Source organism: Antechinus flavipes, chromosome 3 (genome assembly GCF_016432865.1).
Source record: "Antechinus flavipes isolate AdamAnt ecotype Samford, QLD, Australia chromosome 3, AdamAnt_v2, whole genome shotgun sequence".
In the NCBI taxonomy this organism is placed as follows: Eukaryota; Metazoa; Chordata; class Mammalia; order Dasyuromorphia; family Dasyuridae; genus Antechinus; species Antechinus flavipes.
Window position 1 is genome coordinate 620670758 of NC_067400.1, and position 17600 is coordinate 620688357.

The 17600-nt window shown below is 34.0% G+C and overlaps 1 protein-coding gene across 1 annotated transcript; it reads right to left on the bottom strand.

The window, feature by feature from the left end:
• Positions 1-625: 625 nt before the first annotated feature.
• Positions 626-1687, bottom strand: LOC127558215 (olfactory receptor 13H1-like). The gene has a single exon (XM_051991442.1). It carries the CDS (start codon positions 1675-1677, stop codon positions 739-741), a length of 939 nt encoding a protein of 312 aa, XP_051847402.1. The 5' UTR covers positions 1678-1687; the 3' UTR covers positions 626-738.
• Between the last annotated feature and the right edge of the window lie 15913 nt (positions 1688-17600).

Below are 17600 nucleotides of genomic sequence, written 5' to 3' on the forward strand. Positions count from 1 at the left end.
AACATGAAAGAAAAAAAATAAAGTGTTTTTCAGAATTGTTACTGCATACAATTCAGTTATTATTGTTATAAATCAGAGTAAAATTTCTTCATTTTACATATTATTAAAATGGCACAGAGGAGCTAGGTGGTGCAATGGATAGCATCCTGGGCCAGGAGTCAGAAAGACTCATCTTTGTGAGTTCAAACCTAGACTCAGATACTTACTGATTGTGTGACTGCAGGCAAATCTGTCACCCTGTTTGCCGCAGTTTCCTCATCTGTAAAGTGACTTGGAAAAGAAGATGATGACCACTCCAGTATCTCTGCCTAGAAAATACCAGAATTGGCCACAACTAAAAAATGGACTAAAAAAATAAATGAGAATCATAAAATTTGGATAACTTGTCCAAATTCATACTAGTAATAAGTGACAGAGGAGCAGGAGATGGATTCAGAGTTCTGTGCACTGACTCAGACTACCTCAAGGTGAACTTTTAGGCAAGGGAAGATTGTTGTTGAATTAATATTCTGGAGATACTTCCTTAAGCAACTTATGTTGATGTGAAAAGAGTATTTAGACTTTCTGAGACAATTGAAGTTCCACTTCTAGAAAACAATTATCAAAAATGCTGCCTCATCATTTATTGCCCTAGTGATTAGTTTTGGAAAAGAAAACTTTTTTTTGGGGGGGAAGGGGGACTATTAAAGCAACCACTTCTTTCATTTTCCAGTTTTGTTAAAAAGTAACCAACCATCTCTACTTTGGAGACATTTTTTCCTCTCCCATTAATTTCCTTAACGCCATCTTCACATCCTTGTTCCGAAGGCTGTAGATGAGGGGGTTGAGCATAGATGGAAGGATACCATACAGCAGAGAAATGAGCTTGTCCTGATCCTGGTTGGTCTTGTCCTGAGGAATCATGTACACAGATATCGCTGTGCCATAGAACATAACTACCACCGTTATGTGGGAGCTGCAGGTGGAGAAAGCCTTCTTTCGACCCTCTGCTGAATGCATTTTCAGCACAGCCCCAAGGATGCGCCCATAGGAGGCAAGGATGAAGGCAAAGGGTGCAAGGAGAGTCAGGCAACTGGTGGCCATCGTCAACCACTCATAAAACTTCAGATCATTGCAAGCACGCTTGAGGATGGCCAAGAATTCGCAAGAAAAGTGATTGATCATGTGATGGCCACAGAACTCCAGTGGCATTGTAAGGGTTGGAACTACAGTCAGAAGAAAGGCTGCCACCCAGGAAACCACTGCTAGCTTGACACAGAGCTGGGGACTCATCCTAATTGAGTAGCGTAGTGGGTCGCCAATGGCGATGCAACGATCATAGGCCATGACGGCCAGTAGGAGGCATTCCACAACCCCAAAATAAAGGCCGGCACACATCTGGGCCAGACATTGGCCCAGGGAGATGGAGGGAATCTTGACCAAGCAGTTGATGAGCATCTGAGGCACACTAGATGAAGTATAGCACATGTCCAGAAAGGACAGATTACTGAGGAAGAAATACATGGGAGTGTGGAGCCGGGAATCATAGTGGATCAAGAAGAGAATGAGGCTGTTTCCAAGTAATATGATAAAATAGGATATTAAGAGCAAGCAGAAGAAGATGACTTGGGCTCTGGGATACTCTGAGAGTCCAACTAGAATAAAATAGGTCACATCTGTTTCATTTCCTTCATCCATGGCCTTCTCTTTTCTCAAACTGCAGGAAAAAAGAGCAATCACATTTTTTTCCAAATTATAACTTTTGACAGATATTTGAATATCAGACCAATTTGCATGAGCCATTTTGACCAAGAACCAAGAATAACTATGATTTTGTAAAGTCCTTCATAAAAAGGCTTTACGAGATTATGAAATAGTAACAGTAATAATAATAATAAAAACACCTATTTTCAATATTTTTGGAACATAATTTTCTACTTGAAAACTTTCCTGATTTCCTCAAATACTACTTTCTCCCTTAAGTGTTGTTTAGAAATATCATATTAATTATTATATTATATCACATGTCATATGTTCTGTTATATGTTATATTACATATGTATGCATATACCTATATGATCTATATGTATTTAGGTATGTAAAAATCTCATTGATTGATTTCTTTTTTTTTTTTTTTGCTCTTAGATATTTCCTCATATATCATAAATCTAACTTATTATTTACTCATACCTTAAATCCTTTCCATTTGGTAGGACTCACTATTACTTATAGTTCACTAACATAGACTTCAAGAGTCCAATATCAAACTTCATGGTTTGATAAGAAATCCACATGGAACTTTTATGGAAATAAGAGATTAAAACAATGAGAGAACCAATTTATATATTCATATACTTAACAACTATAGAGGAGGTAGAGAAAATACGAAATACTGAGAAGAGTACTGATCTAGAACTCGAATCCCAGATTCCAACAAATTTTGTTGCTAACTTACTTATTTTGTCAGTCTGTTGTTTAGTCATTATGTCTGACTTTTTGTGACTGTATTTGGGGTTTTCTTGGCAAAAATACTGGAGCAATTTGCCGTTTTCTTCTCAACTCATTTAATAATTGAGGAAAGCTGGTAACTCTCTGAGGCCAAATTTGAACTCAGGGAAATGAGACTTCTTAACTCCAAATCTGCTACTCTTATCCACAATGCTAGCTACCCGACCAACTTAGTATTTACTTAGGAAGAAATTTACTTCTATTGTCTAGAAAAATGGTCTCAGTTTTCAAGCTTAGTTGTGTAGACATAGCATTGTAAGAAGAAGCAATACTTGGCTTAGTGCTCCAGCTCCATAACTTATTAGACATAGAACCTGAAGTCAAATGCCCTCTCACCCTTTCCTTCTTTATCTGTAAAATGTGAATAGCAATATGTTCACTATATAACTTGTAGGTTTTGTTGTATATCTGAGTGATGAACATAAAATGCTATATACTTTTTGGGAGGAAAGGAAGCAATTCCATTCAAAGTATGTCCCATGCGATTACATGGTAAGGTTATTGGAATGCCAAACTGATCACAAAGACTGAAAAAAAAAAGTCCTTTTTTTTGTTATTGGGATTGAAATTTGGCTGTAAATGGGCCATGCCATGAGGTTTATATCATCTTTATATAGAGACCTTGTTATTGAGACTGTTTATTATTTATAAGAAGATTTGTCTGGAAGAGTGTGAGTCCATTTAGGCCATCATTCACTGGAGTACAGATAGCATCCAAGGCAGGAATCACAAGAATTTGATTCTAACTCCAGTTTGACATCAAAGGGGTAGGGGAATATTTATATAGCACAGGACAGATAGATAGATAGATAAATTGAATGGATAGATTCAGATGAATAGATGTTTATAGATATTCATATATAGATCTCTCTCTATAGATATCTATATATCCATCTCTATCCATCTCTCTCTATATCCCTATATATCTATAGTTGTATAGATAGAGAGATAATATTTATATGTAGTATCTCCCATGTGCTGAGTACTATGCCTTTAAGCTCTTTTTACTAATATAATTTCATTTGATCCTTACAACCAACCTGAGAGTTTATTATTGTTATATTATTATCATAATTTTATTGCCGAGTAGACTAAGACAAATAGAGATTAAATGTCCTTGCCCTGGATTATATAAATATCTGAGCCTGGATTTGAATTCTGGTCTTCCTACCTCTGGGTTTGAGCTTTACTTATAACTAACTCAAATTCACTATATCATTCAAGAAATTACTCTCTGTTTCTGACTCAGTTTCTTCATCTGTAAACTGATAGGGTTGTTCTATATGATTTTAACATGCCTCATCACTCTGATTTTTTATGTTTTGTTTTCCAACAATCCAGTTAGTTCATATTTCTCTAGTCTAAATTCTAAATTTGCTTCTATATTGAACATTCTGCATTTAGGAACTAAATTTCCTTATAGCTCTAACATTTTCTTTTCCATGATCCATTACTTTCCAGTTTTGTCCTGTGATTGACATTTTGAGGCTTCTGTATTATCCATGGTATTTGTATTCTAGATATGTTATTCTAAACTACTCTGTAAGTTGTTCTATGTCATACTGTTTACAAATTTTTTCTTTATATAAGTCCAATATGGGTCACTCATTGTATACGTAAACGTAAAGAAGAAACAAGAAAGGGACAATAATAATGGAAAAAAGGAAAATTCTTACCAGGAAGGAATAGCAGAGTAATTGATAGGGTCAACCTAGAAAAAAGGAGGCCAATTCAAGGGTCTTCCTCAATAAGCATTTGAAAAGCTTAAAACGAACTAAGCAATTCTTCTGATCAGTGCCTGGACAATAACTATCTCACTAAATGAAATCGGGTGGTGTTTCTGAAATACGAGCTTCAAACTAGGTTCTTTTGACTTCAGATCTTTCATGGAGGCAGAGTTGTTTGGAAAGAGTCCAAAATTTGGAGCCATGATATTGGTTTGTCTTCGCTCTGCAATTTCTTAGCAGTTTTATAACTAATAAATCATGCCTTTCATCATCTTCAAAAAATGGGATTGTATTTCATCTCATTGTTGGTGAAAAAAAAGATTGGACACAGGTATAAGGAGATGTGTGTTCAACTTCCAACTTACAAACTTTATGACAATGCGCAAATTAGTTCAATTTTCTGACACTGTTTCCTCAACCATAAAATAGGAACATTTGTTGCATTGTTTTCCCATGCCAGATTAAAAACAAAATATTCATTACCTTATTACCCATGTATTACATGGACATCATCTAAGGTCATTATGGATTTTGAGAAGATCCAGGCATAGTATTTGTAACTGTACAGTCATACATTGAAAGTCCATGGTTAGAAGAGGGATTCAGAGGTCAAAGATCTCTTATTAGCTAATAGACTGTCCATAGTTTATATCTTCATCTTTGAAGACCTCCTGATATTCCATTTTTGAATCCTTTAGTCAACCCATAGGAAGTCATTCTTCATTGAGCAAAGCATTGTCACATTTGGACAGAGATGATGACTTTATAGACTCTTGGGAGGAAAATGACTTTTTTTAAAAAAAATAATTCTACCTTTCCCTTCAGAACAATACTGTGTTCTCTTAACTCCAAATGGAGAGATAAGTCATTCTAGGCAAGCCAAGGATTGATATCAACCTTGAAACTCCCTTTGCAGGAGGTCCTGCCTCTTTGTAATTTGTAGAATCAGAAATTTGGTACCTTTATCTTGAAAAATATTGCAATGTTGGTTTGCCTCAAAATACTATAGTATATGTATGTATGTATACATATATGCACACACATATAAATCTCACATCATTGAAAGGAATGTTAGAAATCAATTGTAGAACTCCAGCTTCCTACCCATTGTAGGTTGTATGTTCATGGTATTCCTCACATATTATCATCCAGGATACTGCATCTTATTTTTCTCTATGTGTCTGCAAAGATGGTGGTCCCTTAGTTCTATAATGAAATCTTTCCTCCTTTACATCTCCAAAAATCCTCAGCTGCCTTCTAGGCACAGGTCATCTGCTGCCTCTTGCACAAAATTTTCTTTCTTCTCCCCAGTTGCTAGATTTCTCTCCCTAAATCACTTTCTTGATTTGAATTTGCTTATTTGTATAAAGGCCATATTCTCCCCAAAGAAATAAAAGTCCCTTGAGGTCGGGGACATGGATTGCTCATGTCTAATAAAATTCCTTGCACATAGTAGGCACTTAATTTGTGTTCATTGAAGTGAAATGATACGAATCCACGATCTTCCTAAATACTTTTTCTGATGAGGGGCTCACTATTTGAAAGGTAGCTAAATTCTCCATCTTAACATTTTATTTTTTATAATGAGTCAAAATCTGTTTCCCTATTACTTATAGAATCAAAGGATCATAGTATTTCAAAGTTGTAAGGGACCTTAGAGGTTTTCTAATGTAGGCCCTTCGATTTATAGGTGGGTGAACTGAGCTCCAAAGAGGTCAAGTGATTGTTCTGAAATGACAAAGACAGTAAATATTATGACCAGAACTCAAAGGAAGTTTTGAAAGTTCAAGTTCAGTGCTCTTTTCACTATACCATGTTCCTATTTTCCTCTTGGATTTACACAAATCCTATTTAGATTTCCACATGAGAAACTTTTGGATTTCTGAAAGCAGTGATCATCTCCTTAGCAGTGTTCTCTTTTTCAAGCCCAATATCTGCAATTATTTCAATCAATGCCAAATCACTCTGGTTTATTCTCCTGGGAATACTAGCCACAGCTACCAGGATGTGCTACAGCTTTTCTCTCTCTCTTTCTCTGGGTATATTACAACATGTGACACAATAAATTAAAACATGCACAAATGGTAAATAGCACTTTAATTGAAATGTTGGATCTGATATCAGAAATACCTGAGTTCATATATAGCTTCAGATACTCACTAGTTGTTTGGTCCTGGGAAAATGACAATCTCTCTAAGACTCAGTTTTTTTCATATATAAAATAGGGATAATAATAACACTTACATCCTAGGGTTGTTGTTTTTATATAAAATGAAGTAATATTTTTAAAGCATTTTCTAAACCTTAAAGCACTATATTCGAATATAATTATTATTACTTGTTACGTGCCAGCTTATTTCATTCAGTTAAAAACTTATTTCCCTAGGAGGAAAAATACATTCAAGTTAACCAAAGAATTCATTTAAATCAGGCAGTCTGAAGCAGGTCCTACCTCCTCAGTGGTACATCTAGAAATAACAGGTTCCTGCCAGAAAGTGAATGCAGCTATTCATGGAACTGTAGCTAAATATAAGAACACCAAGAGATAGCATAGTATAAAAGCAAATTCACTGAATCATTGCTAAGGAATCCTGTTTTTAATGACAGTTCTACTCACTATTGGGAGTAGCCATGAATCCCAGATTGGCTATTAAGACATAAGGGATATCACTACATTTCTCTTCACTTCCATATTCTAATGTATAAAAGTATGAGGTTGGTCTGAAAGGGCCATTGAGGCTCTAAATTCTATGTTCTATATTCATTCTTGCTCTGACACTCTATATTCTAGGTTAATGAAATTCTCTTAAGTTCTAACATTATATTCTCTAAAGTATCTCAATATTGTGTTCTAATAAACACATTGCATATTGATATTTTCTTCTAGTTCTGATATTTCATTCTTTTATGAAAATTGATCTAATAAGAAAGTTTAACTTTCTCTTTAATCCATACCTTTTTTTCATATATTTATTCACAATTCTCTGTGATCCACCTCTCAACATTCTCTTTCATTTCCTTTTTGAAAGTATCACTGACTGAGCAAATAAAAGGGAATAGGAGAGCAGAAGATATCTCTGGTTTAACATGATCCCTTACCTTTGTAACTCCAATACCCACTACCCTCAAAAAACTTGTACCTAGGATAAGAAATCCGTGGCAATATGGGTAGCTACAAGATGCCAGAAAACAATGGGTCTCAGTCTCACAAAAGTAAAAAAAAAGTTTATAAAACTGGATCTTCAGACAGTTCCCCAAGACCAAATTTTGTCTTTTTCTACCTAACCTTTCCTTTCTAAACAGCACTACTCATCCTATCCACCACACACCACATGCACATACAATTTCAGGGAAATCTTTTAGCGATGGAAGACTGGCATCTGGCTGAAACCACTGCAAAAGGAGAAGAATAATTGGGGAAGGAGGCGAAATTGACCATCATTTCTCCTCCTTGTTGACTCCGGAGGCTTCAGGAAAGGGCCTCCATGGGGCAAAGTGCTCATTAAAATCTAAAGTCTTGAGATGCCTTGGGAATTCAGAGCAAACTTTCTAACAGTCATTAGTGGAGTAGTTTTGGAAAATGTTGTTATCTGATAAGCTTACAGGAAAAAAAGTAATTCAGCTAAACAGTAAGCCAGAGTAAGCATAGGTTAAAGGTTTGCCCACATAGCTAGTAAATGTCTGAGGTTAATTGAAGTCAGATCTTTCTGACTTCAATCTGGTACTCTACCCACTGCAGTGCCTAGATGCTTCTAGTTGATCAATGGTGTTGACTCCTTAATGCAGCATTTTATTTTTATTATGCTTATATTCTTGCATTTAGACCCCATCAATTTGTTCCCTGAAAGTGTATAGAATTTTTCATGATGAGTCATTTAGAATTGTCTTATATCATTGTATTGTAGAGAACGGTCAAGTGATTCACAGTTTTCTTTCAATTTGGTTAATCTCTCCTTTGATTTTCAAAATTTTGGTATTTATTTTTTTTGGAATTTTAAATTATTTTTTTCTAGGTTTTTTTTTAGTTGCATACTTAGTCAATGATCTGCTCTTTTCTTATTTTATTGATATAATAATTTAGAGACATAAATTTTCATCTAAATACTGCTTTGGATGCAATGTATAGATTTTTATATGTTGCTTCATTGTTGTCATTCTTTAATTAAATCATAGATTATTTCTTTGACTCATTAATTCTTTAGGATTTGACTATTTAGTTTCCATTCTTTTTAATTCTATTAATCTAAATTTTATTCCTTCTATTGCATAAAATTCATTGCATTATGATCTGAAAAAGATGCATTTAATATTTCTGATTTTTTAATTTTGTTGTGAGGTTTCATCTCCTAATATATGATCCATGTACAGTCAAGAAAAAGATATATTTCGATTACCAATCAGTTTTCTTTACACACACACACACACACACACACACACACCCCATTTGTGAGTGAGAAGCTCCAGAAACTGTTGCCACCACCAAAGTAGCTGCCTCAAAGATTTATTGCTAACACCATGGAACAGCCTCTTTTGCATAGGTTGCACTTTGTTCCATGCCTGAATTCCATTATATCTAACTTTTCAAAAATTTCATTCAATTTCTTAATGTTTCTCTTATTTTATGACTAGATTTATCTAGTTCTGAAAGATGGAAGTTGAGCTCTCTCCCATAAATATAACTATTAACTTTTCCTTTAAAAATGTGAATGCTATGCCATTTTATGACATTTAGTGCATGTATGTTTAATACTTATATTAATTAACTATCTATACTATCCTTTACCAAAATGTAGTTTTCCTGCTTATCTTTTAATTAAGATTATTTTTGCTATTCCTTTGCATGAAATCATGATTGTTACCCCCTTATTTTAAACGTTAGCTGAAGCATAATAAATTCTGTTCCAGCATCAATTGTCTTTACTCTGTGTGTAGTGCTCTGCTTTAAGTGCATTTCTTGTAAATAGCACATTGTTGGATTTTGTTTCTTAAATCTTGTTATTGGCTTTCATTTTATGAGTGAGTTTATCCCATTCCCATGCACAATTATAATTACATCTATGTATTTCCCTTCATATTATTTTTTCCCCTGTTATCCTTCTCCATTCAGTTCTGTCTGTCTCATTCTCCTTTACCTTCCTCTGCCCCTCTTTCTTTCTCTCTCTGTCTGTCTCTGTGTCTCTGTCCTATCACTTCTCAAATGTCTGTTTGGGTTCAGCCTGTAGATCTCCCTTTATCATCCTTCTCTTCCATCACCACTATCCTGAATTTCTTTTATCCCATTTCTGTCCCATTTCCCTGTACAGTAAAATAGACTTTTAAACCTATCTGAGTAACAATGGTATTTTCTTTTTGAGATAATTCTGATAAGAGTAAGGTTCAAACTTTGATTATCATCCTCTCCATTTTCCCCTCCTTTGTAGCAGCTCTTCCTTTCATAATTCTTTTATGTGAGATAATTTTCCTTATTATTCCTCATAATTCTTTCTTTTAGTGCATCCCTCTTTCTCACCAATTAATTTTATTATTATTATTTTAAAAAAAAACATCCCATTAATTTATACCCCTATCCTCTTGTCTTTATATACTCCTGTTAACTGCATAAATAAGGGTAAAGTTCCTAGAAGTTATACTTATCATCTTCCCATGAAGGAATGTAAACATTTTAGCTTTATTGTTTTCCTTATGATATTGCTCTTTTTTGTTCATAAGGGATGCTTAAAAATTCAATCTCAGTATTTCAGGATGAAGCCAAGGTGGAGAGCAGACATGTCTCTTGTGACCTCCTCTGAGCTTCCCTCAAATTAAGAGCAGAGTAAGCCTCTAAACTGGTTTTGGAGTGACAAAACTCACAAATATTTGGAGTACAACAAATTTCCAGAAGAAGATACTGTGGAAGAACCTCATAAAAGGTTTATTTCACTCGGGCAGAGGAAGAACTGCCAAGGCCAGACCAGAGAGCAGGAAGACTGAAGCAGGGAGCAGGGTTGGGAGCCAGGGTGCTGCATCTGTGCAACAGGAATCTACTGAGAGGCTCTTAGGCTACTTTGTCCTGGTTGCAAGCCGGTAGTTAGGGAGACACCCAAAAGCAAATACAAAAGGCAAATTGTGAGCCTCTGAGGCCCATAAGAATGTGGGACCTGGCCTTTAAAATCCCCCCAAATTAAACACTAAAATCCTGAAAATCAAAGGAGAAATTGACCAAAATGAAAGAAAGTCATTGAACTAATAAATAAAATAAGAAGCTAGTCTTATTTTTGATAAAATAAATAAATCATCGATCAATTTGATTAAAAAGAAAGAACATCCAATTTCCAATATCAAAAATTAGATCGTTGAAGCAACCACCAATAAAGATAAAATTAAAGCAATTATTAGAAACTCTTTTGCCCAATTGTATGCCAATAAATCTAACAATATAAGAAAAATGAATGAAGCTTGTATCCCAAAATGATCAAAGGAAACCATATGTGCAAAAATATTTAAAGCAGCTCTTTTGAGCCCATTTGATACTGGGACTTCCATCTGGGATTGCATATGAATAATTCAACAGGGTACTTAACCAAATACCAGCAAAGGCTTTCCCACATTCTTCTTCCAACCAGTTGTCCAACCATACCCTCACACTTTCCCTGCCCACAAGTACACCTTTACACACACACACACACACACACACACACACACACACACACACTCCATCTGTGAGCTAGGAGCTCCAGAAACTGCTGCCACCACCAAAGTAGTTGCCTCAAAGATGTATTGCTAGCACCATGAAACAGCCTGTTTTGTATAGGTTGCACTTTTCTCCATCCCTGAAAAACTTCCCAACTGCCCTTGAGACAGATTTTTCTTCCCAATAATGTTAGTTAGCTTGAGCTGAAAAATTGTTTCACCAGAGCTTTTGTTAATTCTATTGCTCCGGTATTCAATTTGAGGTATGATTTTAGAGTTGTTTACAGGGAATTTAGTAGAGATAAGCTAAGGATTTCTCAGCACTGCCATCTGGGCTCTGAAAAAAAAAGTAACTACTATTTTTAATATAGTTATCCAGTTACTGCTTGAAAAACCTACCACTTCTCAAGGCAGCCCATTCAATTTAGGAAAAATCCTAATTATTAAGAAGGCTTTTCCCATACATTGAGCTTAACTTTGCATCTTTGAACCTTTGATTTATTACTCCTAGTTTTCTTCTCTCCAGATGAAGAAAATAGGTCTATGTCTGCTCCATAAGAACAGCTCTTCAAGTATTCTAACACACCCCACCTGAGTCTTCCTTTTTCCATACTAACCACTTCCAGTTCCTTCAATTGCTACTTAAAGGCCATGAACTTAAGGACTTTCAAAATTCTTATTGTCCTCTAGACACTTTTAGGATTATCAAATTTCATCACTATAACATATACTTTCTAAAGTTGTTTGAAATTTTATGGGAATGCATATATAATACATAGTAATTTTTACAATTCTCTATATTTTTCAGCTCTTAGTATTGCCATCACTTATGTTCTTATGCATTTTAAAAATTCCAATGCAAACACCCTTTCTCCATGAACCTTCCCCTAAGCTTTGGTTATGGAAGGACCTCTCTTCCATTCCTGAGAAATCACATAATAAACTGTTTATACCCATTTTGTGAAGTTTTTTTGATTTATTTTTGTTGTCTATGCAAACTACTATTATTTGCAGTTACTTGATCTTTAAAATAGGAATAATGATGATCATATATCCTCCTTCATAATGTCAGTATGAGGAATCAATGAGATAACATATAGAAAACATTGAAAACATTTCAATATAGTACAAATACCATTATTTTTATTATTGCTATTATTATTACTACTGCTATTCTCACCATTCTCATTTCATCTAATGAGGGTTCAGGTAGAAATAGTCCTATTTGCTGTTAATCCTATTTTTTAGTGGTCTTTTAAAAATGTATTGTAGATTAGTGTATAAATAGGTAACCTGCTTTTGTCTAATATTAGAGAAGAATTGAAATATAAGTTGTTCGTTGGCAAGCAGGCTGAAACTATTTCAGAGTAATTCCAGTGGCTAACATCCAGGAATGGCAAGCATTCCTCTTCCTTTATGATTTTTAATTCCCTCTTTTTGGTCTCTCCATTTTATTCCACAAATCTTGGGGATTGTGAATATTTGGTATAGTAAAATCTATTAATACTATTTTAAACTATTAATTTCATTATGTTTGAATGATTATAGGCACGAGTTTTGTTTGTGATACAGATCTGGTTTATTTGTTAAATCTTCAATTCTAAATGGATTTATAGCAGGGTTTTTAATTGATTTGTTTAAAAGGATTGTTTAATTGGTCACTCTGCCCCCATTCAATAAAAATCTATTACCTATTACTTCTAAGATAAAATATAAAATCCCTTAACATTTATAGTCTTTCACAATCTGGTCCCTTCCTACCTTTCTAGTCTTCTTACATTTTATTCCTCTCTCTCTCTCTCTCTATTATGATCCACCAACATAAGATTCCTTGATTTCCCCCAAACAAGATACTCTATCTCCCAATTTCTGTGAATTTATTTTTATTTTATTTTTAGTTTTTTATTTTCTCTTTTTTCATTCCTCATTCACCTATTGAGAAGGTGAATAGCATGTTTTATTATGAGTCTTTTGGAATTATGCGAATTAGAGTTACTAAGTTGTCTATAGATGATTGTATTTATGTTATTGACATTACCATATAAATTGTTTTTTCTGCTCATTTCACTTTGTATCAGTTTATAGACGTCTTTCCAGGTTTTTTCTGAAATCATTTTCTTCTTAATTTCTTAGATCACAATAGTATTTTATCACATTCATGTGACATAACTTGTTCAACTATTCCATCCTCAAGGGGATGGGCACCCCCTTGGTTTCCTATTTTTTGTTACCACAAAAATGTTGTTCTCCATATTTTTGTAAATATGGGCATTTTTTTCTTTTTCTTTGATCATTTTGGAGTACAGACCTAGTAATGGTATCAGTGGGTCAAAAGATATGCATGGTAAATAGTTTTTGAGGCATTGTTCCAAATGGCTTTCTAATTTTCAGAGGCTGGAATAGTGGTCCTCCTCTCTATTCCTCCTCCTCTTAACTTCCCCAGTTCCTTTCACAACTCAGCTCAAACCCCATCAGAAGCCTTTCTTTCTCTCTCTTCAGCAAGCCTATGAAATTATTTTCCAATTACCACCTATATATCTTGTATATATATAGTAACTTGCTCGTCTCCCTTGTTGGATTGATCTCTGAGTCAGGAACAATTTTTCCTCATTTTCTTGACATCCCTTGTAATTAAAAAGGTCTTAATATATAGAAAGAGTTTAAAATGACTACTGAACTGATTAATGAAATATAGAAAGCTTAAATGCATAATTATAGTCACCAGGTTGTGTCCTGATAGATGCTAGATTTTTGCAGAGTGAGAGATATGTTGCACTATTGCTACATTAATCAATAAGTTGGGACTCTTAAAACATAAAACATTTATATTTTTAAAAGTTTTTATGATGTGAAGATTTTAAAAGACCATCATCTTTTCTCCCATCAGATTTGCCTTATTGATGTCTCAAACTTCAAGAGTACCTGACTTTGAAAGTTTAGACACTGAATCTTCTAAAAAGACAAGTGTTTTTTTTTTTTTTTTGGTTGTTGTTGTTGCATACCCTCTCCCCCAGAAAAGAAGAGAGGAATGGTTAAGGACTATGTCTAAGTGAAGGGGCAGGTCAGTTCTCCTAGAGCCTCTACAGCTGTGAATCATAACACTTGAAGGAATTGCAAAGCAACTTTTTTTTTTTTTTTTTTTTTTGCAGATGTTATTGTGGATTGGGAATGAAATAAATTGTAGGCAAGAGGGAAGAGGAGAGAGGTCAGAGAATGCAACTGCATCTCATTAGCCTTGTATCATCATCATCCTCTTACATGAAGAGATCCATTCTACAGGTCTGAGTTAGACCTGCAGCAGTTACTAGCAGGTGGCTCCCATATCACAACAGGGAGACTACATTATTTGCACAAAAAAAGCAAAATTGTTACCTGAACAGAGCAGAAAAATGAGAAAGGATTTTGCTTGTTTTTTTTTTAATGAAAGCTATCCAATTCTTTTAGTTTTTATTAGTTTATAGTATAATCTGAGACCTAATAGTGTTAGATTTTCCTTCCCCCCCATCCTTTTGTTTTATTATTTCCCCCAAAATTCTTGACTTTTTTTCCCTTGAGATAAATTTTATTGCTATCTGTTTTTAGCTCTATGAAGTAATCTTTTTGGATGTTTGATTGGAACACTGGATAAGCAAATAATTTTGAATAATTTTTTTGGTAATGGCTCAGTTTAACCCTGGCTAATTATTTTTTTCTAATTAGGCTGATGTTTATGATTGTATCTATATTAATAATAGTTTCTCTTTGTTTCTTGATAGTTGTATTTTCAAAAAGTTTATGTATTTTATATTTACCTTAATTGAAATTTTTCCTTCTATCTTTTACATTAGGTTTTATTAATATACAGAAAATCTTATTATTTATATGAATTAAAAATTCTCTAATTTTGCTGGTTATTGTTTCAATTCATTTCAATTTATATTTCTAATAGCTATGCAAATTGTTAAAATGTTTAACACTGTATCAAATAATAGTGGTAAATGGGTTTATGAAAAAAAGCTTGAAAAACCACAAATTTGGAAAGACATATCAAGTTATGAGAAAACAAAGTAACAAATGAAAAATAGTATACATACTGTCTACTATTAGGACAATGTATATATAAATACCAAAAAGAATGAACTATATTAAGTAAAAGGGGCAAAGAAATTTTTTTTATTGAAATTGTTTCAATAATGTTGGATTTTTTTTGTAATCCTATTTGAGGTTTCCTTGGTTGTGATACCAGAGTGGCTTGCCATTTGTTTTTCCTATTCATTTTGTTGATGAGGAAACTGAGGCAAACAGGATAAAGTGATTTGTCCAGGGTCACAGAGTTGGCAAATTTCTGAAGACAAATTTGAATTCATGGTGATGTCTTCCTAATTTCAAGATCCCTCTTTCCATTGTACCAACTAGTTACCCAGGAAGATATTATTATCAAGCTAAAATGGACATAATTTGATAAAATAAACATTAGATGAAGTGAAAATTAAAATTTATTTAAAATGTAAATAGCTGTAAAGTATATTTCTTTGGTTTTGTGGCATCTTTTGTAGTAGCAAAGATTGAAGGATTCCAATTGGGGGGGGATTCCTATTAATCAGGGAATGGTGTATTATTGTGACGGAGTTACTATTGTATACAAGAAATGATATGGCAAGTGATTTCAGAAAAACCTGGAAAGACTTACATGAACTGATACAAAGGGAAAGGAATAGAACTAGGAGAACAGTGTATATAGAAACATCAATTACAATAATCAACTGTGAATGACTTAGCTGTTTTCATCAGTACAATGATCCAAGACAATTCCAAAGGATCTCCAAAGAAAGAACTGATGGTGTATGAATGCATATTAAAACATACTTCTTTCTTTTTCTTGTTTTCTTTCTTCCTGTTTTTTTAGGTCTGTGTTTTCTTTCACAACATGACTAATATAGAAATATATTTTTCATGACTGAGGATAAAGGGAAGGGGGAAGGGAGAAAGGAGGAGAATTTGAAACTCAAAAATAAAAAAAATTGTAATTGGAAAAATAAAATATTAAAAAATACTCAAAAAACCAATCTCTGTAAGCTGTAAGAAAGAACTAAGATCATAATACAGGAATAAAAGATGAAACAGACCAAGTCTGGTGTGCTCTACTAGAGCTCACGAAGTTCTGACAGGAGATTAGCAGAAAAAGGTCAAAATATAATATCAAAAACTACAAGATCATTTGAATAATAAGACAAACAATATAAAAGAATTTATTTCTTGGGAAAGAGTTGGCTGACTTAGGGCAATTAAAAGCAACTAACAGGTTGTCTTCAACTGCTTTATTATCATAGCTTTTGAGTGCTTGGGATTCCATAACACAATAAAATATCAGAGAAGGACATAAGTGAAAGGATTTAAATTTTTTAAAGTCAAATTGCATCCTCCCTCTCTCCAGAGCCCCTGTTATACACATGAATTCTTAGTGAGGCAATTCCAAGTAGAAAGGAGTGTCTAGAAGAATGCAATAAGAATGTCTTTTTCTTAATGACTTGAGCATAGGGTTATAATTCTATGTTCTAAACTGTCTATTCACATGTATTTGCTCCTAGAAGGCATGAACTTTTTCGTGTGCATTTTCATGTTTTTTTTTTTTTCATATTCCCAGCACTCAGCATAGTACCTGGCATTTTTTTCAGACAAAACATGAGGGTTGGGCATTGAGCAGAAATGGTGGAGACTTAGATGTCTACCTTGTCTTCACTTGGGAACCTGCAGCAGAAGAAGGTAATGAGCTCAGTTTCTTTGTTGTCTGAGTCCTCTGGGAGAGCTTCCTGGATTTCAGTCCCAGTAGCCATAACCAAAGATTGAAATCACCTCCTCTCCTATACCCAAGAAAGAAATCCAGAAAACAGCTAGAACAAGAGGTATGTCCAGAGTTTGTTTAGTTTTTTCCTTGGGTTAGGTCAAAATTGGAATACAAAATTTTCTGTTCAATTTGTGTGATGTCATGGAAATGGCACTGAACAAAACTTGGGTTTCTCCCCAGGTGAGACACTTAACAGTTTCATGGCCACAGACAATCATTCAATTTTTCTATGACTCAGTTTCCCTTCTTGCAAATTGATTTAATAATACATAGCCTACTTGTTTTATAGCCTTATCAATACATAGTTTATGAGGCATCTTTCAGGGAGTCTATATAATTGCCAGTCTATATAATCTCTCTAACTCCTATATAAGATCTATAACCAGATTTCTGTGTGTTCTTGAAAAAGTGTCTCTGAATCTACCAGAAAGCAACATAGAACATTGGAAAACAGTTTTATCCTGAGGTTGAAAGATTCAGATCCTTGTCCAGATTCTCATGGACACTAGTTTTAAACATGAGTAAATCACTTAATCTATTTGAACTTCAGCTTTCTTCATGATTAAAATCAAAATAATTTACATCTACTTGATCTACCCTGCAGTGTTTTTGTGAGGCAAAAGTTTGCTGAAATTCATAGAAATGTGAAGTATTTTAAAGTTATTGCATTGGGTATCTGGTTTTAATGGTGAAAAGGTGAAAATGGTTGTTATGGAGAACTCAGAATAATCCTTGCCATTATATCTTTATATTTATTCATTTTTCAATTAATACTCATTCAGTTTCTCTCCCCTCTCTCAAGGAAAAAAAACTTTCTAGTAATTAAAAATGGGGAAAAAATAGAATGGGAGAAGGGCCAGGCTCTCAAAGAAGAATTATATAATCCCTTCTCA

Excerpts from the sequence above, each read along its gene's own strand:
- LOC127558215 (XM_051991442.1), bottom strand. The coding sequence starts at position 1,677 with ATGGATGAAGGAAATGAAACAGATGTGACCTATTTTATTCTAGTTGGA.